The 15,207-nt window shown below is 38.0% G+C and overlaps 1 protein-coding gene across 1 annotated transcript in view; it reads left to right on the top strand.

The window, feature by feature from the left end:
• LOC107691236 (cytoplasmic phosphatidylinositol transfer protein 1-like) overlaps positions 1 to 15,207 on the top strand; it is an 87,337-nt gene that overhangs the window by 44,532 nt on the left and 27,598 nt on the right. Inside the window, exon 2 of the mRNA XM_016489745.1 lies at positions 10,377 to 10,525. Coding sequence (XP_016345231.1) covers positions 10,377 to 10,525 — 149 coding nt within the window. The remainder of the gene's footprint in view (positions 1 to 10,376; positions 10,526 to 15,207) is intronic.

The following is a 15,207-nucleotide window of genomic DNA, read 5'->3' on the forward strand; positions in this document are numbered from 1 at the left end:
GGTCCAAAATAACTCAAAATATCTTTCTTCCGCAGAAGAAAGAGTTTGCAACGACGTGAGGATGAGTAAATGATGACAGACTGTTCATTTTTGGGTGTTCTCATGAGAAAACGATTGTATTTTATGAGTTGTCAATTTCTTATAAATTTTTACAAATGGTTTTGTACAAAAATGTAACATTTTTAAGTCCACCCCTAACCCCACCTTTCAACCTAACCCTCAGTGGTGATTAAGCAGATCATATGAAAATGTGCAAATGAGATTCATTCAAGCAATGAATTCAAATAATTTATTCAGATTTGTGACCAATTCAGCAAAGCATTAAAATAGATCTGAATTCCTATAAAATTATTCTTGGAAATATTTCACATTATGTCTGTACAATGGGCAAAGTGTCCTCCCGAACTCATGAGAAAACGTGATTATTTTACTGGTCAATAGCTATGTTTCCATCCAAAGATTTTAATTAAACTTATGCGCAAAACTGGAATATCGCATAAAACATATGCGAATAAAGCACCGTTTCCATCCAACGAGTCAAAGATAACAAAATCGTCACTTCCTGGTAAACTGTGGCACTAAATATCTCTAAGAATATAGGAGAAGCCACTGAATATAATCATTTTCATATATCATATAAATTACTTGCACCTCAGAGTGAGCAGACGTAACAATAAATGCTGTCACTGCTTTCGGAGGTGGATGCTGCTGTTTGGAAACGCAGTCGTGTAAGACAATTATACAGAAATACTTTGACGACAGACTTTGCTCAGGCATTTCAGAATGACCATAACAACATATAGATGCTGTGAGCGAGATCGGTCCGCTGCTAGTCAAGTTATCCCGCCTCAAGTCACATGACTTTTTTGATGCGGATGGAGGAATTTATTCGGTAAATGTGTTTCCATCGTAGTTTATGTGCATTTTTTCTTAGCGGATAAAAAGTTATGCTACTCAAATGTGCGCATAAGTTTTTTATGTGCATTTTTAGAATTTATGCGCATCTTGGCATTTCCATACAGCGTTTTTTATACGATATTCCAAAATGCGCATAAAAATAGGTGGATGGAAACATGAATTTGATCATGATTTTATCATGAGATCGGGAAATTAGAAACATATTTTACAAGACACAACTTCCTATGAATTTGTACGAATAGTTTCATACAAAAACAAAAATGTTATTAGGTGCACCACTAACCCACCTCTAAATCAGTGGGGCTTAAGCAGTTTGAATGAAAATGTGCAAACGAGATTAGCAAATTGGTCGCAAATTCAAATTAATTTGTACAATCTCATTTGAACATTTTCGTTCAAACTGCTTAAGCCCCACTGATTTAGGGGTGGGTTAGTGGTGGACCTAATAAAATGTACAAAACAAATCATGCAAATTCATAGGAAGTTGTGTCTTGTAAAATATGTTTCTAATTTCCCAATCTCATGATAAAACATAAATATTGCAAGACAACAACTTCCTATGAATTTGTACGATTTGTTTCAGATGAAAATGTACGATTTTTAGGTCCGCCCCTAAACCTATGCTTCAGTGAGCATATCGTACGAAAACATGTAAATGAGGTGGTATGGGTTTATACAAATTTGTGACCAAAACATCCTGAGATCTCAAGTATTTTACGATTTGGCGATTTATTATGTATTCATACAATTTGTTTTGTGCAAAAAAAGCATGATTTTTAGGCCCAAAAACATATGAGATAAATTTGTGACCTAAAAATAATTATGAACTACCATGAGAGTGTTACATTACGTCTGTCAAAACGTTGAATAAAGTACCATGGTATTGCAATTTTTTAGAACATGGTACCTTGACTGTAATTTTTCAGATATGTAACATGGAAGTACCATGGATTGCTATGTAAATACAGCAACTACAGTCAGTGGGGGTTAGACTGGATCAAGGTGGGGAACTTGATTTATATGGATTACCAGATACTGGAACGAACGTTCAAGTGAGGGAGACCCCCGGGAATGCATTTGTTCGGCAACCCATGATGAACATTTTGTACCGTGTCCAACAATGGTTTACTGTGGCCTTGGCCACGGTATGTGAATATGGTATTCATTCTGTACTGTGCTATATGTATCTAATATCATGGTACATCTGCAGCATAAAATAGAGCTCGTTTTGGCTCATTTACAGTGTGTACCTTGCGTGGGTTGATGATAAACTGTTTTGATCTTTGTTCTAATTGAGCTTTCTAGAAGAACAGTCGCTGTTTGATTAGCCCTCCATCTGATGCAGACAGCTTAGCACTGTTAAATCAACGGTTCACATTTCTCTGGGTAGTTAAGTGTGAGGGATTGGTTTAAAAAGTGTTCTCTCTCCTCTGAAATGAGAGCACAATTATCACCCAGCAATGGCTCTGGTAAACAGTGTAAGTTCAGTCTGTTCTAATAACAGAGCCTGAGGTTTTTGTGGAAGGCTTGTCAGTGTCAGCCGAATTCATCAGTCTCGTCTTAAAGTCTTAAAGAAATAGTTGCTAAAAATGTTTAAAAGTTTGTCATTTGTCCAGCCTCATGTCACTCCAAACTCATTCTGCTTTGTTTTTTCATGGAGATGTCAGGCAGAACATCTAGAGAGCTTTTTTCCTTTATGTTCCCTGGGTCTGCCATGTTCTTAAAATAACAGAAAGTGGTCCATACAACCAATGTTTCACATCTTCCAACACATTTGATGGGAAACTATGAAAGAGGAGAGAGTGGAACAGGATTGACAAGGGTGTCCAATCCTGCTCCTGGACCGCCAACGTTCTGCAGACTTCAGCTCCAACACACTTTTCTGGTAGTTTCTAGTGAAGCTGCCATGACGGAATTACCGTAATTTCGAGACAACAACACGTGACATTCTACTCGTACTCGGAGTTATGCGTTTCTATGGCAACACTATCAATGCAAAAGCATTCACATGCTCACAAGCTCGCTTCCGGTGTAGACACAGAGTTAGTCTGACGACCCTGGCTATATCCAAAATTGCCCCCTATACCCTTAAATAGGGAATTACTTGAGGGGACAGCCATTTGTAGTGGTGTCTGAAACCATAGTGGACATTATCGAGTGCGCTCATTCAATCTCATAATGCACCGCAATAACAAGTGTACAATTGATGTACACTCAGCGGCTAGAGAATACCCATAATGCACTGTGAGGGTTGTGGCGAATGAATTCCCATGTCGTGTGAGGGTATAGGGGGCAATTTTGAACACAGCACTTGATTAGCTGATTCAGATGTGTTTAAGGGTTGGAGCTTAACTCTGCAGAACAGTGGCTCTCCAGGAGCGGGACTGCTCACCCCTGTCCAAGTCAGAATAAAATTTAAGTCATTATTCACTAAAAATATTGCCCTCTGCCATACTGTAACTCTTAAATATCACTCATATTCAGTGCATATGCTCTTCTGGAAGTCAACTGACAAGTGGATTTCTTAAAACAGTAATTATCAAACTGTGAATCGAGTATGTTCACATGGAAGAAATTACACAGATAAGGTTAAAAGTGTGATTCACTGCCAGTTATTAATTTTCACTGGTTTTTAATCCCATGAAGTGCAATAAATCTACCTATTTTCCTCTGCCGTTCAGTCTGAAAGACATACACGAAGGTCAAAAAGATAAATCTGTTGTGGACAAGCCAGTTACCAGTTTGTCAATATAGACAGCTGGAGCACTTGAAGTTGTTCTCGTCAAGAAGATCACAGTTAATTTCCTTTTTTCCATGGGCACAGAATCCCTTAAGCTTTCTAATTAGTAGTGAATGGGCGAATGTAAATGTGCCGCTGCTGCTCGTGGTTTAATTATATAGTTGAGTCTGAGGAGTATTGTGTAGATAATGGCTCTGCAGTCATCTGTTTCCATTGCTCACCCACTCTCAACAGCCTGTTGCCCGAGATACAGTCTTTCATTTTGTCTTCTCAATAGTGTTTTTCTTGACAATACATCATCCGGGAGGGTTTTAAAGCATCTCTAAAGTGTTTGTATTCAAGTGGCTCTGATTTTTGCGTGTGTGTGCTGGCGCTATAACGAAACAATCAGAAAGGCAACTGAGGGAAAGTACTTGTCATGGAGGTTACAGCTATTCAGTGCTATTCAGTTGAGAATTGCAAACTTACCCACTTATCCGCTGGATCCTGTTGTCATCTGTCTGTAGTGAAACTACAGTATTTTTTTTGTTTGTTTGTTTTGTTTATTTCTTTTCAATCTATGTAGCATTATTTTCCCCTCACAGTTCCTCCACTCACAGTTAGTCAAGATTTCAAAATGTTGTTCTGTCATGACAGTAGTTGACCTTAAAAGAGATACCACAGACTACTGAAAAAAACATAAGCTAATGCCATTATTGCAATGCTGAGAATACAATGTTCACTGCATTGCATTATTAATTGCACATTTTGGAACTAAAACACATGAAATTGAGCATTTATAGCTTAAACAAGCTTTTGTTGTAGATGCTGAACCTTTAAGACTTCTATATTCAATGACCTTACATTACATTGTCTATTTGCATGTGGAATGAGTAAAAACGTAGAGACATAACATTTTGTGTTCCATTAATATAGATAGTAGCTGGTCATGTTAATGTACTGATAGTTATGACATCATAACTTTTGATTAATTTTGATTAATACTAAATACAAACTCAAAACTCCACCGAGTTTTTGTTATAAATTCAGATTGCGATCTAATGTGGATTTTGATCATATAATGTTGTTGAAACATGCCTTTTACACCAAGCTAATCGCTACACCAGCTTAGCATTTTTCATGTAAAAAACATCCCATATTATTATGATGAAAATAACCCAAATCGCATAAAACATCGCATGTTAATCATATACTATCGTAATTGTGTGTTTATTAGCTTCATGTTTCGTGTGTAGAAACGTTTCTCTGGGCGGGTTATGAACACAGACAGAATAGAAGACAGTGCTAGAAGATGTTAATGCTCATCAGATTGCGTAAACCTGTGGAAAATTTATAGAAATTATGATTCTGTCTAATGAAATATGAAGTAAATGTATCAATATTTCTCCAAATGTTCGCACATTGTTCAGTGAAGCTTGCACGTGGCTGCCTGCCTAAGTTTTGTTGACAACAGGCGGCACAAAATTTGACGGAAGCAGCCACCTAATAATTCTCTATGCTGGAAAAAAACCCTGCTAGCAACAACCCAGAACACCCTAGCAATGCTGTAGACACCACCCGGAACACCCTAGCAATGCTGTAGACACCACCCGGAACACCCTAGCAATGCTGTAGAAACCACCCGGAACACACTACTGAAGATGTAGACACCACCCGGAACACCCTAGCAATGCTGTAGAAACCACCCGGAACACCCTAGCAATGCTGTAGAAACCACCCAGAACAGCCTAGCAATGCTGTAGAAACCACCCGGAACACCCTAGCAAGGAACACCCTAGCAATGCTGTAGAAACCACCCAGAACACCCTAGCAAAGAACACCCAAGCAATGCTGTAGAAACCACCCGGAACACCCTAGCAATGCTGTAGAAACCACGCAGAACACCCTAGCAATGCCCTTGCAACAACCCAGAGCACCCTTGCAATGACCTAGCAACAACCCTGAACCTGATCCTCATCGAATTGCGCAGGTGGCAACCCTGGTGGCAAGTTTTGCATGAAGACGCACCACTCGCATTCCTTTCAAACGTGCTGTTGACACACTAGAGTCGGTTGACTGCAGTGCATGAACCTCTCACATGATTGAAGTCTTTCTTCAGTGCGCCCGAGAGAGGTTTTTCAGTATCAACAAAAACCACCGTTTTCTCTCCCCAACACAATCAGGGCAGCCCTCAAGAGCTCTCAAAGAGCAGCCTGACAGCACAGTCTAATGACTTGCCATTAACTAACTCTCTTCCCATGAAACACAGGCACTCTCCAGGTAACAGAGTGAAACTAGAGGCACACTTAAAAGAACAAAAAAAGACTCAAGTTTGCTATCATAGAAGATCAAGCAGTTGCCTGGGGGCTTTATTTATTTTTAAAATGGCATTTCACTCCCAACTCTTAATGCGCTCTCATGCAGTCTGTCTGTCCTCTCATCTCTCCTCACTCCTGTCCGTCACACACAAAGTGAAAGTGGTAGCGATGAATTATTCACCACCACTTGAACCCCACAGCCGCTCTCGTTCTCTTGCTTTTTCTGCAGCTTTAATTGGGTTTTAGAGGATAACAATGAGGACAATATCTCATTAATCAAACAAAGAGCCGTGGTTTTTAAAAAGCTCAGATGAATGAAGGATATGGAGGTGAGCATGGCATGCTTCAGGGGAGAGAGGAGGTTAAACATTATGATAGGCATTTGAGGGGGAAACTTATTTGGGAATAGTCATTGTTGCATTTTGTTTAGTGTAGCAAAGTATTGAGCACAGCTCACACGGAAGTCTCTTTCAAAGTAGCTGGTCAATGCCTTGAAGCCGTGTGGATAACTCGATCCCATTGAGAATAGGAGGAAATCCTTCACCCTTGTGTGAAATTCCCAAAAGTGTGGATTGCTTTCGAAATGACTGGATTTTGGCTGCAAAATTTCATGGGTGAAAATGAGTCATTCCAATAGGAATCCACATGATTGGGAATTTTCGTGTGATGGTGAAAAAAATTACCCGAGCAGATCAACTTTGTTGGTCACTTGAATTCAGCACACTGACCAACAGAAGGCCACTTGGTTTGAGAATGACTTGTGAGCTCTGCTTCATACATCGCTACAATACTGACGAGACATTTGTGGAAGCTTTTTGTCTGTGTGGGACTGCGCCATAGTGTGTTGGCTTGCACACTGTTCTCTTTTGTCGCAACCCAGGTTCCTTTGACGTTTGGATAATGTGAATGCTGTTTTCTGAACATGGGTACGCACCTGCAAACTGTACCCGAGTCCACTTAAAAAGGGTGGTCTGGGGTACGGATGAGAACTCCAGAGTGGTTTGCTTCTGATGTGAATGCATATTAATGTGAATTAATATGTTTTATCACTCACTTTTCAAGCATGACTGACGCAAAGCAAGAAAAGAGAATTTATACCTTATTTCCACTCGTCTTCAGCAGAAATCGTCTCCCATGTTCTTTTGAACCTTTACATTTAATTCGTGACAAATAGACACATGTGCCATTATGTTTTGTCATTTTGGACCAGGCAGTCGAATCAAGTGTGAAAGCATCCTAAGTCCTTTCTCATAATCACAAAAGACAATAATTTGTACTCAAAGTTTAGTTCCAAACAGGAAATACTTTTAAAGTATTGAATCCATAATGGAAGTATACTGCTGTAAGGGTAACATATTGTTTTTGCATTCAACTACGCTGCTTTTCCATTGTTTTTCTATGTGAACATCCTCAAATTCTGTGTGATCAACCCTTAAAGGCCCGTTCACACCAAGGACGATAACTATAAAGATAACAATAAAGATATAATTCGAAAAATCGTTCTAAAAACCACAACTATAACGATAAAGACAAAGAGAATTACTTTCAAAACGATTTTTCTCCAGCTGATGAACGATAAAAAATTGACAGCCAATCAGAATCCATCCTGCTGTAACGAGCTCGAGAATTTAAAGCGACAGACGAGCGTGCGCTTAGAATAAACAGACGATATTGTTCGCTGGTGTGGACGCTAATATCGTTATCTTTATAGTTATCGTTCTTGGTGTGAATGGGGCTTAAAACTTTTTAAAAGTATACAACACAGACTTAATTCACAAGATTAATTTTCTCGCATTTTTGTATGTCGCAAAGTGTCAACACAAGTATACCTTGTGTTCTCAGTTTTGCCACAAGGGGCGCTCAAATGGACGTTAGTATAAACTATTTGCCAATGCTAATAACTATAGTAGCTGGTTACTACAGTAACTAGTTAGTGTTGCAATGAGATTGGGCTAATAACATCACTCTGCAAAATTATGTCGAACATTTTAACCTGAGGTACAAGTACAAGATGTAATCAACAGAATCTGTACAAAACATTATGCTAAAAATATCTTATTTTAAAATCAAAAACATTTAAAGGGATACTCCACCCCAAAATGAAAATGTTGTCATTAATCACTTACCCCCATGTCGAACGAAAACAGCGTATCCATGCGGCGCGGCTGACACAGAAGAGCGTACGCTGCTTACGTTCAGCGGATATTCTCCAAAATGGCGCTACGGTGATGCGGAGAGACACAGAGGAGACGAATTGTTGAATAAAGTCGTTATTTTTGTTTTCTTTGCGTACAAAAAGTATTCTCGTTGCTTCATAACGTTACGGTTGAACCACTGATGACAGATGGACTATTCTGACGATGTCTTTCATACTTTTCTGGACCTTGACAGTGTAAGTTACTTGGCAGTCAATCGGACAGTCACAAGCCTCCTGGTTTTCATCCAAAATATCTTAAATTGTGTTCCGAAGACGAACGAAGCTTTTACGGGTTTGGAACGACATGGGGGTAAGTGATTAATGACAAAATTTTCATTTTGGGGTGGAGTAACCCTTTAAAGCTCCTTTTCAGTAGCGCTAAAAGAAAAGAAAAAAGTGTGTAGTATAGCTAGTTAGAGATGTTAGTGTGCTTTCACTGGAACACTTTGACTACTAAGATATTTCATCTTGACTATGATTGTAGAGATGTTCATCATGGTCCGGCACACACACACAGTCAGCATCTGGCCAGCCTGAAGGCTTTATAAAAATTTTTTTTTTTTTAAAGAAGTACGTCATGTCTTATCATTGACATAAATATAACAGCATGAGCTGCAGGGCTGTGGTCATACTCCACATGTATGACTGGCTCGATAAGGATCTTTGCGTGTCTCCAGTGAGGCAGTAGCTAGGTTGGAGATGCAGAGAGCAGAACACATGCCTGGGGCCTGTTCTGTTCACACAGATAAGCAGCTGTCACAGCTGTCATGCACTCCAAAACTTATGATACTGCATCCTGTATCAGGCAGAGCATGATGCCGCTCGTGATGGTGAGGCTGTGGTGTGTTTCTGTTGACATCTGCTAGGGTCTAAAAGTCATTCATGCGGAGGACCAAAGGCTACACCGTTTTGATCGGCTTTACTTTGCTTGTTATTTTGACAGACAGTCTGACGAACATATAAAGTGGCCAAAGTTAATCAATGAGTGAATAAATCTGAAATCAGATATAACCTAATGTGACATTATAAGTGTGCGTAAAACCTGCACGAATCTGAAACTGAAACAGCTTCTCTTCGTGACGACTTGATTTTGTTCATCTGAAATTAATTGTCTGGATCATGGAAAGTGTTGCAAAAGAAATTAAGGATTGTTTTATGTGAGTGTGACGGGTTGCTTTTTATTTAGGGATGTTTTTTTTTCATACAAAACCCTGAATGTCTTTCAAAGATTGAATAAAAGGAGCTAGTGAGGCACCAAAATTGATTTTTTTTTTACTGAAACAACGAAACTGAAAGTAAAGTTTTCATTTAGTTGAAAATCAAAACCAAAATTTGTTTATTTAATAATCAATTAATTAATCAAATCATGTACTAATCAGCCCTCAAATAAAAACTGAGTTATATACAGTGGGTACGGAAAGTATTCAGACCCCCTTAAATTTTTCACTCTTTGTTATATTGCAGCCATTTGCTAAAATCATTTAAGTTAATTTTTTTTCCTCATTAATGTACACACAGCACCCCATATGGGGGTCTGAATACTTTCCGTACCCACTGTATATAAAATTTAAAATGCACATAAGGCAGTTTTTATATTAACTTTTTAATGAAATACATTAATTTGTTGTCGAACTATTTAAAAAGGGGCTGTAATGACAGATTTAATTAAATAACGAAGACAACAAGTTTAGCAGCAAAATGCTTTTTTCCTAACTAATGAGTTTATAGACATTAATGGCTTTCCTGTGGTAAGTGCATGTGGTTTACGAGTTTTATTGATTTTTCTTTTTTTTTTTTTTGCACATCAGCTGAAAACAGCACAGACTAAAAGATCTCAGATCGTCATAAACAAGATGAGAAAATGAGAAAGTGATATTGTCAACCCAGATCTGGAATCCACACAGCTGACATGTTTACCTGTTGTAGTTTTACCCATGTTGTGTGCACACAATAGACACTGACACAAAACACACCAGTAGAGAAACTAATTAAACATCACAGTTTCAGACAAGGATTTCTTCCCTCCAAAACTGGATATTAATTTTTGGCTGAATATTTTTGGTTGCCTCAATGATCAATCAACAGCTATGATTTGGAAAAGCTTATGTCATTTTTATGAAAACTATGCATCAGATGACTAGCATGATTTCCACTGCTTGGCTTATGTCATGTTTTATGAGATTTGAATATGGCGGTCCTGACTGTTTTGGGTCTGTGTCTGTAGTACAGGATTGGTCAGCTGTACATGATCAGCAAGCACAGTCATGAGCAGAGCGAAAGAGGAGAGGGTGTGGAGGTGGTGCAGAACGAACCGTATGAGGACCCCAACTACGGCCCGGGACAGTTTACGGAGAAACGCATTTATCTCAACAAGTGAGTAGCAACTGTCATCAATTAACCGTCAAGGCAAAACACCTCTGAAGAGTATCTAGGTATTTCAGTTGAAAGTGTGTGATACTAGACTCAGACTGTATTAGCCAATCAACACATGAAGAGTTCATTTGCAAAAACCGATAAACGCCACTTTAAAAAAAGAAGAGCTGATTGCCGTGCATTATTCTCCACATGTAGCGCGATCTGAACCCTAAACACGTTTTGTCAAAAAAGCCAGTTTTGTCCACTTTCAAGGCATCAACTGCAGTTTGATTGATATTACTTGGAATGCGCAATAAAAAAAACGTGATTTCTGAAAAAAATACAAATAAAAATGATGTTATCGGTTTTTGCAAACGAGTTATCGGTTTTTGCAAACTCTTCACATACACTACCAGTCAAAAGTTGGTGCTTAATTATTATTAATTTTAATGGGTCCTCAATTATTAATAATGGTTCTTATTATCGATGTTGAAAACTTTACCTAATATTTTTGTCGAAACAGTGATACTTTTTTTTCAGGATTCTTTGATGAATAGAAAGTTCAAAAGAACAGCATTTCAGTCTTTTGTAACAATATAAATGTCTTTACTCTCACTTTTGATCAATTTAATGCATCCTTGCTCAATATAAGTATTAATTTTCTTTTTAAATTTGACTTTTACTTTATTCTTTTGAATGGTAGTGTATCGCAGTTTCCGCAAAAATATTAAGCAGCACAACTGTTTTCAACACTGATAATAATAATCAGAGATGTTTCTTGTGCAGTAAATCAGCATATTAGAATAATTTCTGAAGGATCAAGTGACACTGAAGACTGGAGGAATGATGCTGAAAATTCAACTTTGCATCATTTATTTTAAATTGTAATGATATTTCACATTATTACTGTTTTTACTGTATTTTTTATCAAATAAATGCAGCCTTGTTGAGCAAAAGAGACTTCTTTTAAAAGCATGAAAAAATCTTAATCATTCCAAACTTGTGGACATTATACATTTGAACAAAAAAAACATAATTTGTTAAAGTGCTCCTGTTATGGATTTTTGAAAATTGCCTTTCATGCAGTGTGTAACACAGCTAATAAATACTATAATAGTATATTAATAATACTAAAATTGTTACAGCCTCTCTACTGTTTTACTTGTACATAACTGGCTGACATAACCAGATTTTTAAACAGACTGATTTAAATGCAGGTTATATGTAGACAGATCTGTTTATTTTTTCTGTTCAGACTGGAGTCACTTTTGCAAGCACATCCACACTAGTTGTCATAGTAACGGGGCAAACTTCACCATGCGTGAGACTTTAGCAATACATGTTCCGCCACTGATTGTGTTTCATTAGGGTAGAGTATCCAAACCTGAATTTGCTGCAGACAACAGTGTAAAGAACAGAAAGGGTGTAATGCCCAGGTAATGTACCGTAGTTAAGCAAAAAGATATGACCCCTAAAAATGACCCCGTTGACCGGTGGAAATGTGTCCATGTAACTTTTCAAGAGGACCGTTGCCTTGCTCACTTCAAGTTGTTTAAGAAGGGAAGAATTTGACATGCTAAAAGTGGCCCTATTATGCCATTTTTAAAGGAACATGCTACTATTTTTGAAAATAGGCTCATTTTCCAGCTTCCCTAGAGTTAAACAGTTTCAACAAAATCCATTCAGCCGATCTCCGGGTCTGGCGGTAGCACTTTTAGCTGCAGCTTAGCATAGATCATTGAATCTGATTAGACCGTTAGCATGTTCAGAGCAGCCAGCCATTGATTCTTTCATTCCTTGTTTTTCGTTGGAATTCGATGAAACGTGATGGTAGAGTACACCTTCGACTTACTATCACAGCCCTTTACAACGCACATAACCATGGCTAATCGCACCCAGGTAAATCCAGCCACTAACCAATTTGCCGGCTGCAAATCTGCAACTACACAAACTTAGTGCCGGTCACGTTGGAAGTTACCTAGCTGGGTACTATTTTCAGGCGCTGCGTAATATATAGTTGGAAAATTAGCCTATTTTCAAAAATAGTGGAGTGTTTCTTTAAGCATTAGTCGACTAATCACAAGTTTATTAATAAACCATTTAAATCATTATAATGATCCTTTAACTGCCTACAAAGCTTAATAAGCGCTCAAGCGCACGCATAAAGCTTGCCACAGCACACCACAGAAGCTATGATTATGAATGTGATCATAAAGAAAGCGCATCCTGTTTGCTTTCATTATTTTATAAAAGCACAATGTTTTGTTGTGAACCTTTCATTACCCATAATAGGGGCACTTTAACATCACTCATGTAGCCAAACCATAACAAGCCTTTTAACTATCAGCATAAAGTCCACTTTGCCCAATGTTCTGGCCAAGATCCAACATATAAACATGCATGTCTAACAACAAACTCTTGCTGGTTGCTTTACATGACATTTGATATGACATTTAGAGGTTTAGATCTGATAAACTGACAAGCAACAAAGTGGCAGCTCATTCAAATAATGTCAGTCTCCTTGAACAGACCTACTGAACACAGTAGAAATGAGTGCAAAATACGACTTGTGACGAGAATCTCTCCTTGACTTTATAGCGTGTCTGCTTCTACTGCATGAACTGGGCGCTTGCTCAAGCTTCTAAAGCAAACTCAGACATGTCTACAGTGTCACATGATCCTTCAGGAATCTTTCTAATATGCGGATTTGCTGCTCAAAACCATTTCTGATTATTATCAATGTTGAAGACAGTTGAGCTGCTGAGTACAGTATATTTATTATAATTCATTTTCATTGATGAATGTAAAGTTGAAAAGAACAGCATTTATTTGAAATGGAAATCTTTTGTAACACGATAAATGCCTACAGTATACTGGCACTTTTGAGCAATTCTTTGTTGAATAAAAGTATTAATTTCTTTCAAAAAAGTCTTACTGACCCCAAACAGTATTGTTCCTGGTCTTATTGTGCATGATTCACCAGTATGTTATGCAAAAGGCAAAATTATTTTTGTGGTTTTTGTAAATGTGCATACTTATGATTTCACTGTTGTTAAATATTTGACTTTGCTCTTCAGCTGACGTCACCTACACTGTTTACCTTTAGCCAAATGGATGAATGGATAAAAATAAGGCCCTGCCCTACATTTTCAAATCTCTCTCTTTTCACTGGTCTTAGTAGTCTCTTTTATAAATGTTTTTTAGTACATTGACATTGAGCCTCAGTCGGGGTCAATGCAGTCCACAGGAGATCTTCAATTCATTCTCACTAAGAGAGCAGTCTCTAAGCGGCAACTAGTTTAACAAGAATAAGCAAGGGCATGACTCGAGACCCAAACACTTTCCCAAAAATAGCCAGTAAATGGGTTCAGGACACCGTCTCCCAAGACACTGCTGATAAATCAATCGCTCATGCAGATGTGTTTTTGGAGAGACGCTTTATTGAGCTGAGACATCAGTCCCCCAGGACCAGTCGGGATTAAATTGTTGCTCTGTGGGTCATGATTGGCTGGGAGGTGGTCATGACATCACTAGCAACTAGTTTAGACCAAGGGCAAAAGATTGGGTGGACTGTTGGCCTTCTGTGAATGGGTTTAGTGAATCTATACGTGATTTTATCACATTGTCTTTTCACGTTTTCAAGCTTGGTCATTTTATCAGAAATAAATGCATTCAGAGCTGTAGTTCTGCTTTGTGATCCTGATGGGTTTTCGGCTGAATGATTCAGAAAATTCACCAATTCACCATTGTAACCAGTGTTGTTATTGTTAACCAAAACTACATTTTTGGTAAGATTTGGTAATATTTTGGTAAAAAAAAATATATATATATATATTAGATGAAAAACTAATATTTATTAATACTGAAATTAATAAAACTGAAATAAAAACAATGCCTAGTCATATATAGAAATGTTAAATAAATAAATAAAACTAATAAAATGGCAATCTCTCAATGGATAAAATTAGGGCTGCCCCACATTGTTTTTAAATGCTTAATTATCATTCGGAAATGATAATAAATGATGTCAGTGCAGTCTGCCAGACCCGGAGATCAGCTGAATGGATATGAAAACGGGACGAATAGGGGGGAGTTGGAAAATGAGCCTATTTTCAAAAATAGTGGCGTGTTCCTTTAAGGTTCCTCATATTGTTTTGGGAGGCTCCAACAACAGGTTAACATGCATGCAAGATCAAAAAACACTTTCGTTTTCTCATAATATACATTTAATTTCACCTCAGTTCTCAATGATTCGTAAACGATCTGTTCAAAGCAGTTCGAAGAATCAGTCTCTCTAAACCCTTCCTTTCCATGAGCCTATTCTGCTTTGATTTGTCAGATGGCCGAGTCCTCCTTTGTGATTGGTCTACCGCATACAGCACATGCTATAGTGTTTGAGGGCGGAGAGCATAGAACATATGCGGGCATTATGCATATGTGTTACGGAAGTGAAACTGGAACTCGTTTAGGTTGTTTACATTCACAGACAGCTAAATTATACACTGCATGAAAAGTAACAGTCGAAAATGCATAATAGCCTTTTAACATGTCTATTAAAAATGAACATTTGCTGAGAATTTACCCACTCTCAGGCCACCCAAGATGTAGATGAGTTTGTTTCTTCATGTGGAACAGATTTGGAGGAATGTAGCATTGCATCACTTGCTCACCAATGGATGCTCTGAAGTGAATGGGGGCCG

Source organism: Sinocyclocheilus anshuiensis, unplaced genomic scaffold (assembly GCF_001515605.1).
Source record: "Sinocyclocheilus anshuiensis isolate Anshui unplaced genomic scaffold, SAMN03320099.WGS_v1.1 scaffold202, whole genome shotgun sequence".
Classification (NCBI taxonomy): Eukaryota; Metazoa; Chordata; class Actinopteri; order Cypriniformes; family Cyprinidae; genus Sinocyclocheilus; species Sinocyclocheilus anshuiensis.